Below are 18,973 nucleotides of genomic sequence, written 5' to 3' on the forward strand. Positions count from 1 at the left end.
GCACAGTCATTTGGCTTCATATGGTATGTCCACCCTAGAATGCCCACTTTTCTGAGCTTTTTACCCCCTCTTCCACCATCTGCAGGGCAATGCTGGCATTTCAACCTCCCTTAATGGGGACCATTGCTTTCTCCTTGCTTGTTGGGACCATCCTGTCATCATGCCTACACCATCTCGTGGCGTTCTTGTCAGAGTGTAGAATCCTATATTCCAGGACAGTGCTCCAAATAAACACTTCTTATCCAGTGTAATGTATTGCCTGCTTTGATTCAACACCCCCTGAGTGCTATCCCACGGATTTTCTCCTAGCTCCTGCCGATTCCTGTGGGCTCAGTCCCGTCACTCCTTTGGTGTGTAGCTGCTTTCCTCCTCAAGCTGAGTTATGTTTTGACTTCAAGCTAGTTATTGGCCTAGTGGCCAGCTAAAAACGTTGGGGCAGATCTGAGGGGGGTGCATGCTGTTTCTTACGGGAATGGTCTTCTTGTGTTGTCTTCAAGAAGAGGGAGTACTCGCCCGTGATGGGGAGGGATGGACCAGTTCTGCAGCTTTTTCAAAGCAGATGTCCCCATCCTACTGTCCTTTCTCAACCAGGTCCCTGACCTTGGCATAGCACACCTGCCGAGTCTGAGGACTTAACCGTTTTGGAGATCTGCTACCCTGTAATTAAATCCTGAGCTTGGTCCTTGGCTTTCTCTGCTGCAGAAGAGAGATTCTTTATATGCTACCAAGGAGGCCTTTTTGCTTTCACGCTCTCACACTTTTTAAAGTCCGTCAGTCACTCTCTCTCATTATCTTTCTCCAAAGCACGGTCTGAGTTTAGTAATGGCCACCTGTATTGTCCTTTTAGTTGCTGTTTTTGCCATGTTGCTCAAATGCCCGATACAGCGCACGAGCTGGTACCTTTGCCACCACCAGTGAACGGTGAACAGCTGCATTGTTACCTTGTGCTGTGTGGGCCCCCCCTCCCACCAACAATGGGGCTCTGCCAACCAGATGGCAGGTGACCCCTCTCCAGAATCTCCTCTTGGCATCTGCTTCCTCAGACCATTTCTGGTATCAACTGTGGCAGGTTTGGTTCCTCGGAAGGCGACCCTGAAACAGAGATTGGCAGGCAGAAGCCTTATGGGGGAGAACTTTTGGGATCCATACCTGTGGGAAGGAAGAAAAGAGAGGAAGCAGGATTGCACAGAGGGAGAATCTGGCCGTGACAAAGACCCCGTAGGGAGCTCTAAAGCTGGGCTGGCCCTTGAGAATTGTCCCAAGCTGCAGGGAGGGCCTTTTGCCACCATGTTGAACAGTCATTGAACGACAGCTGCTCAGGGAAGGGGTCGTAAGGCAACTCTCAGAAGTTGAACCACTTCCAAAGCAGGCTGCCAGTGGAAAGGTGTCTGCGAATAGCACTTCCAGCAGCTGGGGGCTAAATCCTTCCATCCTGAAGAAGGTGTCTCACCACAGCAACTTCTGCAGCTGTCTGGTAATCACGTGAAGTTATATCACTTTTGGTGTAACTAAAAATTGTGCTATAATTGAGAAAAGGAACGCGTGTGGTTTTGTGTATGTGTGAGATTGAGGAATGCAAAAGAGAAAATCCTCTCTTCGCATGGTAGGAGGCCAACAGATTAGACCTCAAATTTTATTTAAAAAATAAGACAAAAAAAAAATCTATGAAATAGGCTTGCACAAGTTGCCTAATTTACTCAGGTATTTCCATCTTCTCTTGTTAAAGATGCTGTGCTGTCTACCCACCAGGATAGGTAATGGTATATTTCTAAAAAAATTTTCAATATTTTTCTAATGATAAAGGCCTTTTTGTGTCTAATCTTTAGATTTTCATTTTGCTGGACAGAAAACTAAATCACCAATTCAGAGGTAGACACTGGGCAAACTTAATAGCAGTGAAGACAGAACAGATTAAATCTGATATATTTGGAAAGGATTGGTCACCTCTTTCTTCTTTCTTAAAAAATTTTTTTAAACGTTTATTTTTGAGAGAGACAGACCTCAAGTTGAGGAGGGGCAGAGACAGAGAGAGAGACACACACACAGAATCTGAAGCAGGCTCCAGGCTCCGAGCTGCCAGCACGAGCCTGATGCAGGGCTTGAACCCACCACAAACCATGAGATCATGACCTGAGCTGAAGTCGGACGCCTAACTGACTGAGCCACCCAGGTGCCCCTGGTCACCTCTTAACAAAGAAAGATAATGGGCAATTTAAAGTTGTTTGACATCTTTCTTTTTTTTTTTTTAATGTTTGTTTATTTTGAGAGAGAGAGAGCATGAATAGGGGAGGGACAGAGAGAGAGGGAGAGAGAGAATTTCAAGCAGGCTCCATTCAGAGTCCGATGCAGGGCTCAATCTCACAAACTGTGAGATCGTGACCTGAGCTGAAACCAAGAGTCAGACACATAACCAACTGAGCCACCCAGGTGCCCTGAAAAATTGTTTGACATTTTTCAGATTACTTTTACATCTTTAGTTCTTGCAGCAATCATCCAGTGTTAGTAGAGTAGATATTCTTGTCCCCATTTAACGGATGAGGTAATTGAGGCTCAGAGGGGCTTTGTTTTACCAATGAAATCTGTATATAAGTATTGGACAATAAATTTAATTATAAATAGATTTACGTAGTTTCAATTGATTGTCTTGAATTTTAAAACAACTGCCGATAGGGGCGCCTGGGTGGCTCAGTCGGTTGAGCGTCCGACTGCAGCCCGGGTCACGATCTCGTGGTCTGTGAGTTTGAGCCCCGCATCAGGCTCTGGACTGATGGCTCAGAGCCTGGAGCCTGCTTCCGATTCTGTGTCTCCCTCTCTCTCTGCCCCTCCCCCGTTCATGCTCTGTCTCTCTCTGTCTCAAGAATAAATAAACGTTAAAAAAATTTTTTTAAAATAAAATAAAACAACTGCCAAAAAAAAGAAATTGTTAAATGATAAACTATGTTCTACGGCTGATTTTTTTTCTGCTTGTGGTTTTCTAGGGTAGTCTTCGACAGATAAACTTGTTCTAGAATAATTTCTTCAGGTTCGAAGAACATCATGTCAATACCCAGAAAAATTCACTCTGTCTTTTGAAAGATCTGAACTGTCTGAACTGTCAGACAGCAAATGGTGGGATTAGACAATTCCATTCCTAGCGGCAAATGATGTATCATTTGTGTTAAAGATTGCTGGGTGTAAGTGTCGACACTTTAGAGAGAGACAGAAGTGTTTGGGTAGGTGGAGGAGGGTAGGAGGTACAGCGGTAGTTGCATACAGTGGCATCCGTGCCAGAGTGCTGGGGAGGGCGTTGGAAGATTGTAGCTCCACTCTATAAAGCATGGTTTTATTTAGGATACTCTGAACTCATTCTGCCTTCTCATCATTTAGCCCATTTGTATTTTTACATGGTGGAATGACTGCAGACTACTTTGGCTCTTCACTTTTGCTATAATTCAAAGTGCTCTCTCTATTTATTATTTATTTATTTCAAACAATTTTTATCTGGAGAGCAGAGTTGCGCAGCAGAAGCGTGCTGGGCCCATAAAAATTTTTTTACCTTTATTTTTGAGAGAGAGACAGAGCATGAGCGGGGGAGGGCAGAGAGAGAGGGAGACACAGAACCCAAAGCAGGCTCCAGGCTCTGAGCTGTCAGCACAGGGCCCAACGCGGGGCTCAAACTCACAAGCCATAAGATCATGACCTGAGCTGACGTCAGACGCCTAACCGACTGAGCCACCCAGGCGCCCCTGTGCTCCCCCTTTATAAAAAGTCTTCTTTAAATAATAGAAATTCCATCTGAACAAGTACCTACTGAGTGCATTGATAGGTCCTCATTGCTTACTAAACGCTTATGGAACAGCTTACTGAATTTTAACCTTCTAGATAAGAGTTCCTGCACTGAAGCCTAAAATCACTGCCCACAGACCTTTTGCAGCTCTTACATAAAAAATTGAAATAAATTTAGGACAAGGGTGGAAGCTACATAGGGGAGATGCAATACTTTTATACATCTTAGGTTTGGGTTTTTATAATTATTTGATTTATTTTTAAAATAGTTAATTCATATATATTGTGCAAAATTCAGTAGTTCAAAAGAGGCATCAGTGAAAACAAAGTCTCTTCTTACCCCTGTCCTGAGCTCCCAGTTTGCCTGTCCAGAGGAAACCAATTTTCTTGTGTTCCCCTCCCAGAGATGCTCTCTACACACATAAGTCTATACATAGATGCTACACAAATGGTAGCTTACTACATACTTTTTACACACACACTCTCTCTGCAGTCCACATCAAAACATAATAGGGGTGCCTGGGTGGCTCAGTCGGATAAGCGCCAACTTCGGCTAAGGTCATGATCTTGCAGTTCGTGAGTTCGAGCCCCACATCCAGCTCTGTGCTGACAGCTCAGAGCCTGGAGCCTGCTTCGGATTCTGTGTCTCCCACTCTCTCTGCTCCTCTCCCACTTGCACTCTGTCTGTCTCTCCAAATCAAAAATAAAAATAAACATAAAAAAAATTTTTTTGAAAACATAATAGAGCTGCAGATTTTCTTTTCAAATGGTTAAATAGTATTAAATTGAGTACATACTATAATGTATTTAATCAGGTTGTTTCTGGTATTTTGCTATTATGAGCAATGCCATAATATAGTTTTCTTTTATGTTTACATTTTTACTACACTTGGAATTTATTTTGGAGTAAGGGGTGAAGTAGGAATACAAATTTGTTTTTTTCTAGGTGGTTATCAAGTCCTAACACAATTTGCTGAATAATTCATGTTTACAATTGATTTGAAATGCCTCCTTTATCACATACAAACATTTTATAGGTGTTTGAGTAAGTTTCTGGAGTTTCTCTTCTGTTTTATGTGTATCACTCTAGGGCTATTCCTCTTATTATGTTTTTTTTCAGAGTTTTTGTGACCTTTATTTCTTGTTTATTTTTCATGTGGCCTATGGAAAATAGTTCCAGATTGTCTATTTCCCCCAAAGCTTCAAGTGACTATTGAAGACTTGGAGCATGGCTAATGTCACTAAAAAGCCAATTTTAAATTTTTTTTGATTTTAATTAAAACTTAGTTACATGTGACTAGTGGCTACTGTGTTGGACAGTGTGGTTCTAACAGGTTCTTATTTGTATATAGAAACATGACTGATTTCTGAACATTAATTCTGTACCCAGCCACCTTCCTTAATTCTTCTGTTCTTCTTTTTGTGATTGAAGTATAGTTAACACACAACGATTACATTAGTTTCAGATGTATGATATAATAGTTCACCAAGTTTATATGTTATATCCTGCTCACCATAAGTGTGGCCACGGTCTGTCACCATAGAATGCTATTGCAATACCACTAGACTGTATTCCCTACATTGTACCTTTCATCCTGTGGCTTATTCATTTCATAACTGGAAGCCTGTATCTTCCGCTTCCCTCCACCCATTCTCCTGACCCCCTCCCCTCCGGCAACAATCCACTCTCTGTATTTATGGGTCTGTTTCTGTTCTTTGTTTATTGCTGTACTCATTTTGTTTTTTTAGATTCCATATATAAGTGAAGCCATATGGTATTTGTCTTTCTCTATTTTACTTAGCATAACACCTTCTCAGTCCATCTATGTTGCAGAAAAGGGCAAGATTTCATCCATTTTATGGCTGCGTAATATTCCATTGTATATATGTACTACATCTTTATCCATTCATCCATTGATGGACACGAGTTGCTTCCATATCTTGGCTATTGTAAATAATGCTGCAATAAACATAGGGGTGCATATATCTTTTCAAATTAGTGTTTTCATTTTCTTTGGGTAAATACCCAGTAGTGGGATTACTGGGTTGTATAGTATTTCTATTTTCAATTTTATGATGAACCTCCATATTGTTTCCCATATTGGCTGCACTCAGTTATTCTATTATTTAGAATACTTTCTTGGTTGATTCTCTTGGGTTTTCCAAGAATGCAATTATGTAATCTGAAAGTGATAATTTTACCTATTTCCTTCCAGTTATTTTGAGAAAGAGACCAAGCACAAGTGTGAGCAGGGGAGAGGCAGAGAGAGAGAGAGAGAGAGAGAGAGAGAGACAGAGAAAGACAGAGAGAGACAGAGAGAGGGAGAGAATCCCAGTCGGGCTCTGTGCTGTCAGCAGATGCTCGAACGCACGAACCGTGAGATCATGACTGAGCCAAAACCAAGAGTTGGATATTTACTTGACTGAGCCACCCAGGCACTCCATCTTTTAGTTTAAAGGAAACAGTGGTACACTGACAACTTCATGGTATCAATTAATTCAGCAAACTTTAGTTGTCTTCTAAATGTTAGATACTGGAGAATACAAAATAATTAAGACGTATTCGTTGTCTTCAAGAATTTGTAGTATGGTGATAGGAATATCTCATAGAGAAGTATAATACAGTATAATAAAACCTATAATAGAGATCTACAAGATTTTTGGCCAGTGCAATGGCATGAAAGTGCCTTAAGTGTGTGTGTGTTTATGTGTGTGTGCACAGGCATGAGCAAGGGAAGACTTTTGGAAAGAGCATGTTGAGGCCAAGTCTTAAAGAATTAGCTGGAATTAATCAGACGAAAGGTAGAACAGGATCCAAAGAAGACATATAGATGGCAAACATACACATGAAAAGATGCTCAACATCACTCATCTTCACTAATGCAAATCAAAACCACACTGAGGGATCACCTCACATCTGTTAGAATATGACAAGAAGTAACAGGTGTTGGGGGGAATGTGGAGAAAAAGGAAGCCTCATACTCTTTTGATGGGAACGTAAATTGGTTCAGCCACAGTGGAAAACAGTGTGGAGGTTCCTCAAAAAATTAAAACTAGAAATATTGTACGATTCAGTAATTCCACTACTGGGTATTTACATAAAGAAAAAGAAAACACTAATTCGAAAAGATATATGCACCTCTGTTTATTGCAGCATTGTTTACAATAGCCAAGATATGGAAGCAACCTAAGTGTCCATCCATAAATGAATGGATAAAGAAGATACGGTGCATAGACACACACACACACACACACACACACACACACACACACACACGGGGATATTACTTGGCCATAAAAAAGAATGAGATCTTGCCATTCACAACAACATGGATAGACTTAGAAGGTATTATGCTAAGTGAAATGAATCAGGTAGATAAAGACAAATACCATGTGATTTCACTTTATGTGGAATCTAAAACACAAGCAAAGAAAAAGCAGAACAGACCCGTAAGTACAGAGAACAAACTGATGCCTACAAGAAGAGGGGAATGGGGGAACACGCAAAATGAATGAATGACAGTAGGAGATACAGGCTTTTAGTTATGAAATGAATAAGTCATGGGGTTGAAAGCTACAACACAGGGAATATAGTCAATGCTATTGTAATAGTGTTATATGGTGACAGACAATAGCTACACTTGTGAGCAGAGCATAACATATAAACTTCCTGAATTGCTGTGGTGGACACCTGAAACTAATGTAACATTGTGTGTCAACTATAATTAAAAAAGACGGAAGAGGAGATATGAATTTCAGACTGAGAAGACAGTAACTTATCTATAAATATTTTAATATTGTTTTTCTTTTGACTTATTAAAAATGTTTACTCTTTAGATATGGTTACAGGCATTTGCGCACATATTTATACAACATATTGATCAAGCATATTTTGAAACTTCATTTATGTTTGGAAAGTGTGAGGGCTTTCATAAAAATAACACATGATAAAAGTTAAAATGTTACTTTCCACTAATGTTTAAGTTGCCTGCCTGTAATGGTAATAATACAATTTAGCTGTTAGACTGATTCCAAAGTTAATTCTATAGTAGTCCTAGTTTCTTTGCTAGTAATTCTTTCACAGTGGCAGTTCATTAAGCCTCAAAATGTATAATCCTTTCCTAGTGGAAGTGCTCTAATACCAAGTGTTTTATGTCCCATACAGAGCCAGTGGGATAAGTTTAAATGCCCTTGGAAACTCTCGACTAAATTGTTTCTTCTAGAAATGTTGAAATTGTAATTAATCACTCACTGTCAAACAAAAAACAAAACAAACCAAAAATGGGTGTTGACACTCTTTGATACATAATGGTACTTCCTTCTCTCCCCCAAACGTAACCTGTATTATGATGATAAAATCTCCACTATTGTAAAGGTCTAAGTCAAGACAGCAATTTGCCAAATGATCACTTTATCAAATTATATACACCCATTTTGTTTATACTAATTGCTCACAGTTTATACCAATTTATATTTTGCTGAGGCCTCACTGTTTAATCATTTAGAGAATGAGCACAACATCAGTGTCAAGAGTTTTGTAAACGTCCACTAAATAGAAGCACAAAAGGCTGTGGAATAGATTGAAAAATGGTAAATATGTATCAAATTTGGTGAGTTAATCTTACATTTCTTTATAGTGATCTTTCTGGGCGGTGTGGAAGGTTTTGCCTTTCCTGGGAACTAGTTTTTTTCCTCTGTAAATTATTACCTAATGTAACTTATATAAATGTTTCTTTTACTTTTTATGGAAATGCTAATTTAACAGGCATCTCATTTTTGGCACACTGGCACAGTTCTAGAACACTCAGCTTCCTTTTTTAGAAATGTTTGTTTGTTTTGGGGGGGCAGGGGGAGACAGAGAGACAGAAAGAACGAGCCGGGGAGGGGCAGAGAGAGAGGGAGGCGGAGAATCTGAAGCAGGCTCCAGGCTCTCAGCTGTCAGCACAGAGCCCAACGTGGGGCTTGAACCCATCAACCACGAGATTGTGACCTGAGCTGAAGGTGGACACTCAGCCAACTGAGCCACCCAGGTGGTCCTAGAACACTCAACTTACCCTAAGATGTAGCTGAAGTTGTTATGCATCTGAGAAGAGTGAATGAGGACACAAAATGTGAGAGCACTTCAGGCCCAATTGCTTCATGCACTACCTGAAGCTCTTCCTTCAGCTCCCATTCAAAAAAGACCAGTGCACTAACAATACGTCAGTGACTGGTATATACTGAAATAGGCTGCTATGCTTCATTAGCTTTCTACCCCAAATTTCAATGGCTTAAAACAACAAAAGTCTTAAAAGGTTTTTATTTTTTGCTCATGCTACCCGTCCACTGGGTTCACAGAGGAGCTCTACTAACTTTGGTCATTCAGGGACTCAGGCTGATAGAGCAGCCACCATTTTGGACATTGCTGGAGAGAAAAGAGAACTCTGGAGGGTACCAAGTGACAAACTCTGTCCCAGACACATGGTACTTCCAGTCACAGTGCATTTACTGAAACTAGGCATGTGTTTGCACTTAACCACAGGAGGGTCTGAGAGTAGAGAGAACTGGAAATATTTGGCACACAACATTAATGATTACCACAATTGTATTGAAAAGGTATTGACTCGCTGGGTTGTGTACCTGAAGCTAGTATTGTACTGTATGTTGGCTAACTAGAATTAAAATAAAAACTTAAAAAAAACAACAACAAGAGAAAATGTGTTGAAGAGCAGTTTTGGCAAGAGCAGAGATGACCTCAGCAGAAATGGAAAAACAAGGTGAACAGTGCTGGGTCACAGTGTTGGCTATTCCATGATTGTTGATACTTCTCTTTCCTAAAACTGTTTTCTAATTCAATTCGCTTCAACTCAATTAGGTTCAATTCAACAAATATTTAATAAATGCCTTAGAGTGTGAGACACCTGGCTATACAAAGGTGGGCAGAAGCAAAACTGTAGGTATCACTATTTTTTTTGAACTCAGGCTATGTTGGAGGTTGCCTTAAGAGAAACTAACAAAGCTTTGACAATGAGGCTAAATCAGACCTAATTATATAGAGGCAGTAGACTATAGTAATAGTGTGGACAGGTACTGAGTTAATTGGTATATTTTTAAAAGTTAGATGCCTTCTTCATACCATGTACTAAAATATATTACAGATACATTTGACATATGACACCAAAGGCAAAAGCCACAAAAGCAAAAATTGATAAATTAGACTTCATCAAAATAAAAAACTTCACTGCTTCTAAGAAAACCATCAAGAACATGAAAAGACAACTCACAGAATGGGAAAAGTTTTTCACAAGTCATATGTCTGATAAGGGATTTCTATCAAAAATATGTTTTAAAAAAACCCTCAAATTCAGCAATAAAAGGACAACCTAATTTTAGAATGAGCAAAAGATAGGAACAGACTTTTGCAAACAAACAAGTAAAATATATATAGTAAAACCTTGGATTGTGAGTAACTTGTTCTGTGAGTGTTCCACAAGACGAGCAAACATTTCTAATAAATTTTAACTTGATAAACGAGCGATGGCTTGCAATACAAGTAGTATGTGATGCCGAACGTCACATGATCACAAATGAACCAATGGTTCTTGAAATTTGCCTTGATATCCAAGTGCTTTGGATTACAAACATGTTTCTGGAATGAATTATGCTCGCAAACCAAGGTTTCACTGTATATGAAATTGTCCAGTAAGCACATGAAAAGATACTCAATGTCATTAGTCATCAGAGAAATGCAAATCAAAACTACAGAGAGATACCAGTTCACACTCACTGGGTTGACTGTGATAAAAAAAAAGATAGACAATAACAAGTGTTGACAAAGGCGTAGAGAAATTGGAACACTTGTACATTGCTGGTGGGAATGTAAAATGATGCAGTCACTTTGGAAAACAGTTGGGCAGTTCCTCAAACTTACATACAGAGTTACCATATGACCCATCAATTCTACACTTAGGTATATATTCAAGCAAAATGAAAACACATTCACACAAATACTCATACATGAATGTTTATAGCAACATTCATCCCCAAAAATGGAAACAGTCCAAGTGTCCATCCAACTGATGAATAGACAAAATGTAATATGTTTTTACACATGGCATATTATTCAGCCATAAAAAGCAATGATAGTGATACATGTTTCAACACACATAAACCTTGAAAACATTATGTTAAATAAAAGAAGCCTCACACAAAAGGTCACATATAGTACGATTCCATTGATACAAAATGTCTACAAAAGACAAATCCATAGAGACAGAAAATTAGTGGTTGCCAGGAGCTAGGGAGAGAATGGAATGGGATGTGACTACTTATGGGTGTGGGATTGATGAAACAGTTCTGGAACCTAGTGGTGATGGTGGCACAGCCATGTGAAATATGACACCAATTGTATTAATAAAATGCATATATCTACATCTGTATTTACATATACATACATCCTGATGGTGTAGATAACAAGTGATTTTTTACTCTTTTTGTGTCTTTTTCTGTTTTCTCTCTCACCATCACCACGGAGAACATACATTACCTTTGTAACTTAAAAATGAAAACCTCCTAAAATCAGTTCAAATCAAATTCAAAAGCTGAGATCTTGCATTCTCCTAATAATCTTTTAAGTAACCCATGGCAGATTACATTCATATGAAATTCTAGAATAAACAAAACTAGGTTGTGTTGGGGAAAAAAAAATCTGAAGAACAATTGCCTCTGGAGGGGTCGGGGCAGGGACTAAGTAAAGTCATAATTTTCTGAGGTGACAATAAGGGTCTATATGTAGATGGGGATTGGGTTACGCAGGTGTATGCATTTTTCAAAAGTCAGGGCATCTACACTTAAGATTTGTGCATGTCATTGTAGAGTTTTACATTAAAAAAACCAATAAACAGGGGCGCCTGGGTGGCTCAGTCGGTTAAGCGTCCAACTTCAGCTCAAGTCACGATCTCACGGTCCGTGAGATGGAGCCCCGCGTCGGGCTCTGGGCTGATGGCTCAGAGCCTGGAGCCTGCTTCCGATTCTGTGTCTCCCTCTCTCTCTGCAACCCCCCCCCCCCTTCATGCTCTGTCTCTGTCTCAAAAATAAATAAACGTTAAAAAATAAAAAATAAAAAACCAATAAACAAATACTGAACTCAAGTTAATGTTAGGTATGCTTAAGTATTCAGGGCAAAATGCAATTTGAGATATACATTTTAAAAATAAGGTAGATTAATGGATGAATAGAGAGAATAGCAGGATGGACACATGACAAAGGAAATATAGTAAAATGTCAATGGTAGAATCTAGGTGGTGGATGTGTGGGTGTTTGCTTTTATATTTGAAAGTTTTCATAATAAAACATGGGGGAAGAACAGACCCGATATAAAGACGTCACTATTTAATATCCTTTTGACTCCCCAAACTCCATTTTACTTGTCTCTCTTCCCACTGTTAGGTATTTCCACTTGGTTGTGGAATTAATCTTCAGCCCCCACAGGTCATTCTTCCTTTCCTTGTTTTTAATAAGAGTGACAGCATTTCTTCTAGTCGTGGGCATTTCTCAGGATAAAAATCACGTTTCTTTCCCTCCTTTCTCTCATACCCTCTAATCTAGGCAAGCCTTACATTCTAATTTTCATTTTATGGTATTTCACTTCTTTTCCCATTAGCACCACCTTAATTCTGCACCAATTACCTGCCATTTCCATGGAGAAACAGACTGGTATAGCTAAGAAAATAATTTGCATGTAATTTGATGCTCTACTTTTATATGCAGGCTATAAAATGGTTCTGATAGAATACTGTATTAGACTTGGTTAGTGTAAGTCTTAAAACTCCCACATTCTAGCCTCACTTCCTTTTAGTTTATATTCTAATGATCTGAAACCGGTTGGGGATGATTTACACACACATGTAAATCACAGAAATCAGAAAAATAAGGCTTCTGTACTATGTTTGGCTTCTATAGACAACTCATCCTGCTAAATAAACTATGCTAAAGTCGTCAGTTACCATCTTGTCAGATATCTTACACCAGTTCTATCGTGTTATTTTGCAGGTCCATTTTGCAAAATATTTATCTTGGAAAACACTTATCATTACATGCCTCATGGGTACTTCATTAACTTTTTTCCCCCTGATGGCTATACTAGCAGGCCGTTGGCAACATCAACCTTAAATTTCTCCCATTTTAAAATAATTGCAGTGAAGATGTAGCAATTTGGGGCCTCACTTATCTGTATCTATATATTGAAATGGAACAGAGTTTCAGTAGGAAGACCGTGGCTCTGTCAGAAGCATTCCCTGCTCCCCAACGGGAATATGTAACAGCCATATTTTTGAGAGACTTCATTGTTTTTTGTTTGTTTGCTTATTTTGAGAGAGACAGAGAAAGCGTGAGGGGGGCAGGGACAAAGAGAGGGGAAGAGAGAGAATCCCAAGCTGGCTCTGCTTGGGCTCGAACTCACAAACCCTGAGGTCATGACCTAAGCCGAAATCAAGAGTTGGACTCTTAACTGACTGACCCTGCAACATATTCTTTTAACAATAGAGCTTTTCTGGGAGCCTGGGTGGCTCAGTCAGTTAAGTGTCCAACTCCTGATTTTGGCTCAGGTCATGATCTCATGGTTCGTGGGTTCAAGCCCAGAGTCGGGCTCTGCAATGACAGTGGGGGGCAGGAGGACCTGCTTGGGATTCTCTCTCCCTCTCTGCCCCTCACCCACTTTTCTCTCCCTCTCTCTCTCAAAAACCAATAAACATTAAAAAGAGAAGAGTATGTTGGTACTGTTCTTCATTTGATTGGCAGAGCAGAGGAGCCTTTTGAAGACCTTCAGTTCTTTGAACGTTGTTGGCCAATTCTCTATCAAAAAAAAAAAAAAGCTCATGGAAATTGCTTTAAAAATATGCAGGCCATTGGTTCTTCCTGATATTTTAAAGTCCACCCTTAGGGGAGCCAGATCATCAGGGAGCTATAGAACTGGTCTCTAGTACAAGTTTTCAGCAAATTGTTGTTTGGTCACGTGCCGTTAGTTTACCATGCATGCATTGATGTGTTGGTATTATCTACATGTATTGATAGTATCTACAGTTGACCCTTGCACAATGTGGGGCATCGGGCACTGACCCCATGTGTAACTTTTGACTCCCTCAAAACTTAACTACTTACAGCCTTACTGATAACATAAAGTTAACATGTATTTTTTAATGTTATATGCACTATATACTATATTCTTAACAATGAAGCTAGACAAAATTTTATTAAGAAAATCACAAGGAATAGAAAATACACTGTACAGTACAGAGCTGTATTGTACTTCTACAAAAAAAAATTCACACGTAAGTGGACCCATGCAGTTCAAACCTGTGTGGTTCAAGGGTCAACTGTGTAAGAAAATGACTTAAATTCCTAATTGTATGCATTTACTTATAGCTACAAATTATTGAGTGCTTAGTCTATCAAGGCATCATGCATCATTTAAATTTAATCCTTCCAAACATCCCTTGGAGTAAATATCATCTCTATTTTACAAGTCAGGATACAGGTTACACATCTTGTAAATGGCAATAACAGGGTTCAAACCCAAGTTTATTTGATTTTTAAATCGGTGGCCTTATCCATTAGGTAGCCTACAGGAAAATTCCCCACTATGTCATACTATATACCTTTAAGCATCTGTGTAAGTATCTTGAGGAGAACTTTTATTTTTGATTTTATTCCTGGTTTTATTCTTTTTCGTTACTTTCATCGTCATACTTATTTCCTCAACTATTTACTTTTATGCCATTGTAATAATGTTTTTAATAAATTGCCTAAAATCCTTTTGGACTTATATCCCACTGAGGTGTGAAGAAAAAGAAATGAAAAAAATAACCTACTGAGATCCTCCAATAATTACTTTTATTTAATGTTGGCTGGGTTTTTCTTATGTTATTTGACTTTATTAAATTTTCAGGTTTGTGTTTTAGTGTACATGCTGTTTCAGTTATGAAATAACTGAGGAAAACCTGCTTTAAACTGTTCTCTGGCGCTTCTTACCACAATGAACAAATTTTAGCCTAGGCTCGCACAGTCAGTACCTATTTAGCCTCGGTATAGATAAACAGATGTTTGCGGAAAGAGAGGGAGTTAAAAGTAGTTAATGAATGAAAGTTATGGTGGAAATTCCATTAGCTTGCTCCTGTTCTTGACTGGAACAGGGTATGACACAGTCTGCAGGATCCCTGAGCTATACCAGCTCTCTTCATTGTCCTTCAGTCTAAAATCCTAAAGGTATTTCTTCTCTCCATTAGAAGGTACAGGTGATTTCCTAATGGGAGTCACCATTCTTTTTTTCTTTTTTGTCATTCTTAGAAGCTCCTCTTCCAAGCCATGCTCTTTTCTAGCTGGCTCAAGGTCCTCTGTGTTCCTGATGACCTGGTAGCAAATGGCCAAAGAGAACATTCTGCCTCCCTGGTTTCAAGTGATTTTCTTGGGAATGTGACTTTCCCACTTGCTCCCTGGGCTCTTGGTGGCGTTGGGGTGCCAGGTTTTGTGATCTCATCACATTTTTTCACTCTAGCGATGCTTCTGTTGTTGAATCTAACTGTTCTTTGTTTTGCTGTGTTTGATCAGGGAACTCATCGTACACTTGTAGCCACCTCTGCCTTTCAGAATTGCTTTGCTGCTAACAATTTCAGGGTTTAATTAGCTGGGATACAGAAACCATTTCCCACTTAAATTCCCAGACAGTGATTTGGTAAAATGAGATCTCCTAGATTTAGGGTAAAGATGGAGGAGAAAGAAAAACAAATCAGGTATTATTTCATGCTAGTTGGGTATAATTATGTGAGAACACTCAACGTTTCACTTCCTTATTTCAGGATTCATATCATTAGTGCAGCTCGAGCGGAGATACACGAATAAGAGAGATAGGAATAGGAGAAACTGTATAAATATTCTTTGAAAAAAAAGTTATTTCAAATTATACACACATTGAAAAAAGACTAGGGCAAGGATTTATTATTTGCTTGCTTTTTACATCATATTAGCTCCTTCAGCTAAGATGGATTTCCCTCTTATAAAATAATGCAGTTCTTTCTCGTGAATTTCTTCCTCTTTCAGGGATTCAGAGTCAAGATTTGTAAGAAAACTAGTGGGCCTGGCACCGAAGGCTTTTATATAAAGTTTGTCCAATTGAGTATTTGGAAATGGAAGGATCCTGAGAGGAGAGAAAACTATTAATGAAAAGGTAACAGGCAGGTTAACTTTCTGCCATGCCAACACTCCAGTGACTCTGCAGAAAGTTCTGCCACTTACATTTCCCCCTCATATAATTCATATTTAGAAAAGATTTCTTCCTTACTAAACAAAGTGAATTTATTAAAAAATAATTCAGCTTCTGACATATATGTATAGTAACATACAAATGACAAATTAGAAGACCTGATCAACACGAGATGACAATGGTGTTCTGGCAAAGACAAATCCAATGATGAAACTATATCAGGTAAACCTATGATTTTCATAAATATTTTCCCAATTTTTGAATACAGATTCTCATTAATGTCTCTTTGGGTTCAAGGGACTCAAAATAGAGAACACCTGTAAAGAAAGCCAAGAGGGCAAGGAAACCATAAGGAACAGAGAATCTGGGGTAAAGGAGGAGGCTATGGGCCTCCTCTCTTTGGCATCCTCACCAAATTATCCACAAGTTTTTCATATTGGGTATTTCTTGTGTATCTTGAAAGTTTCCCACTAAAGTCATGATCCACGACCAAGTTTCAAGTCCAAGATGGTCTCTCAAGGTTACAACAAATATTTCTGTGACACCAATGAGTTCATTTGTGATTGGTTAAATAGAAAAATGAAGTCAGTACAACGTGGAGTTGTTCTGGTTCCTTGGCATGGGGTTCTGGGAGAGCAGAAGTAAAATTTTCACCTTCAGCAAAAAAGGAGAAAGTTCTCAGTCATTGCAGCTCTATTTTTAGAGAAATAAAGAGTGTCTGCACCTGTGGTTTTCCCCAGAGAGGCATGCCCCCAGTCCTGCATGACTCTGGGCCCCAGCAGGTTGCACTTCCTCCAGTGCTCAGAGCTCCTCTTGTACCTCCTTTGTTCAGAATTCAGAAGCAAATACTCCCATTTTATTGTTTTTATGCATTTTTAACATCTCCTGGGACAGCCTCCACCACATGTTCAACTACCTGTCTGCTTGGCTGTTCAGGTTGTCTCTGGAGGTACAAATTACACAGTTTTTATCAGCACTTTGGTTACAAAGATGTACAAGTTTTGAGAGGTTTATCCCTAAGCTTACTTTTACTCTAAGCTCTGTTCTTATTAATGAACATTTTTTCAGAATGCATCATTTTTCAGGAACATGTATCTTGTGTTAATGTAGAAATCCTGTACTTTACACTTAGTGGATACTTAATAAATGCTGACAGATGATTTATAATTAATTAACTATATCACAAGAATTTTAAGAAGTGAGTCCAAGGAATGACTGTGTTGACAATGAACCAAATTATAGGAATTTAGCAAGATCATCTGACTTCTCTAGACTACAAAATTTTCAAGTTATTTTAATTTGTATGCTATATGTATCACTACTGTTTTAGAGAAACAGAAGCTAACTTTTCAATTTCAAAGACTGATGAGCAATCATCCATTAGCTCTTGAAGTTGAATAACAGGAAACTGTACTTGTTTTTCAAACCACTTGGCAACTGTAAGAAGCTGCTGGTCACAAAATGCACGTCCGATAAACTGTAGTCCTACTGGCAGCCCTTGGTTTGAGAGCGCCACAGGGACACTCACCGCTGGCAATCCTGAAGAAAACAAGGAAACCCACGAATTGATTAATTCTTCATCGTAAGAAGTGGAGACTTCTGCTTCCCAGTGCTCGTAGGGACAAGACAGATGAGGTTAAAAAAATAACAAAAATTGTATGATATATGTGCTTCTGTACCTTTCTTTGCTCACTTAACAATATATCTCAGAGGGGCGCCTGAGTGGCTCAGTTGGTTAAGCATCTGACTTCAGCTTGGGTCATGATCTTCTGGTTCGTGAGTTTGAGCCCCACATCAGGTTCTCTGCTGTCAATGCAGAGCTGGCTTTGGATCCTCAGTCCCCCTCTCTCTCTGCCCTTCCCCTGCTCACACACATGTGCTCTCTCTCTCTCAAAAATACACATTTAAAAAAAAAAATATATATATATATATATGTATATACGTGTGTGTGAGTGTGTGTGTGTGTGTGTGTGTGTGTGTGTGTATCTTGGAAATCACTGTGTATCAGGTCACAAAGACTTCCTTCATTCCTTTTTATAGTTGCATAGCACTCCATTATGTGGTTTGTGCCATAATTTATTCACCTATCTTCAATGATTGGGTATCTGGGTTGTTTTCAGTATTCAGCTATTTCATGCCATGCCCTGGTGAATTACCTTGTGTACATGCTTTTTAGTATTCTTGAAAGTTTCTCAGATGAAAAGGGATTGTTTCATCAAGTGATAAATGCATATGTAATTAGACATTGCCAAATTCCCCTCCAAAAAAGTTGTATTATTTTGAACTCCCATTGGCAAAATGCTTTTTCCCTGACAGCCTTACTGATTGAGTATGTTGTTGAACTTTTGAATTTTGGCCAATTTGTTATATGAGAAATGGTAGCTCAGGGTAGTTTTAATTCCAGGTTTGGGGCAGAGAAAGTAAAAGATCCTGGGATATCTTGTTATGCCATAAAATAAGGAAGTTTTTAGAAATTAATGGGGATAGGTCTAACGGATATATGCAACTTGAAAGGGCTCTTGTTGGCCAAATTTGGGACAATTTGAACATCAAAACCAATAATGACAGTAACTGTTTACAATACATTGAATTGAAAAAAAGGGAAAGCTATTCTTTAGAGAAGACTGCCAGCTAATATATAGAAACAGAAAAATCAACATTTTGTAATTCTCTAAGAAATAATTTAGGCAAGGATCATCAACAGATCTAAAACTGGGTTCAACATTATTGGGGCACCTGGGTGGCTCAGTCGGTTAAGTGCTGACTCTTAATTTTGGCTCAGGTCATGAGTGGTTCGTGAGATTGAGGCCCCCATGGGGCTCCGTGCATGGAGCCTGCTTGGGATTCTCTCTCTCTCTGCCCCTCCCCTGCTCATGCTTGCTCGCTCTCTCTCTCAAAATAAATAAACTTTAAAAAAAAAAAAAAGATTGTTGGGGAATAGGATGTTCACACAATCTCAAAGTATCAGCTCCC

The 18,973-nt window shown here is 39.0% G+C and overlaps 2 protein-coding genes across 4 annotated transcripts in view; one reads left to right on the forward strand and one right to left on the reverse strand.

Moving 5' to 3' along the window:
• Nucleotides 1-18,973, forward strand: part of RTN4IP1 (reticulon 4 interacting protein 1) — a 150,967-nt gene that overhangs the window by 54,456 nt on the left and 77,538 nt on the right. The gene's annotated exons all lie outside the window — the stretch shown is intronic.
• QRSL1 (glutaminyl-tRNA amidotransferase subunit QRSL1) overlaps nucleotides 15,709-18,973 on the reverse strand; it is a 31,434-nt gene continuing 28,169 nt past the window's right edge. For all 3 annotated transcript variants that reach the window (XM_015076640.3, XM_015076638.3, XM_053222418.1), the window contains one exon: nucleotides 15,709-17,539. In XM_015076640.3, the coding sequence (XP_014932126.1) occupies nucleotides 17,319-17,539 (221 nt within the window). In that variant the 3' untranslated portion in view covers nucleotides 15,709-17,318. The remainder of the gene's footprint in view (nucleotides 17,540-18,973) is intronic.

Source organism: Acinonyx jubatus, chromosome B2 (genome assembly GCF_027475565.1).
Source record: "Acinonyx jubatus isolate Ajub_Pintada_27869175 chromosome B2, VMU_Ajub_asm_v1.0, whole genome shotgun sequence".
In the NCBI taxonomy this organism is placed as follows: domain Eukaryota; kingdom Metazoa; phylum Chordata; class Mammalia; order Carnivora; family Felidae; genus Acinonyx; species Acinonyx jubatus.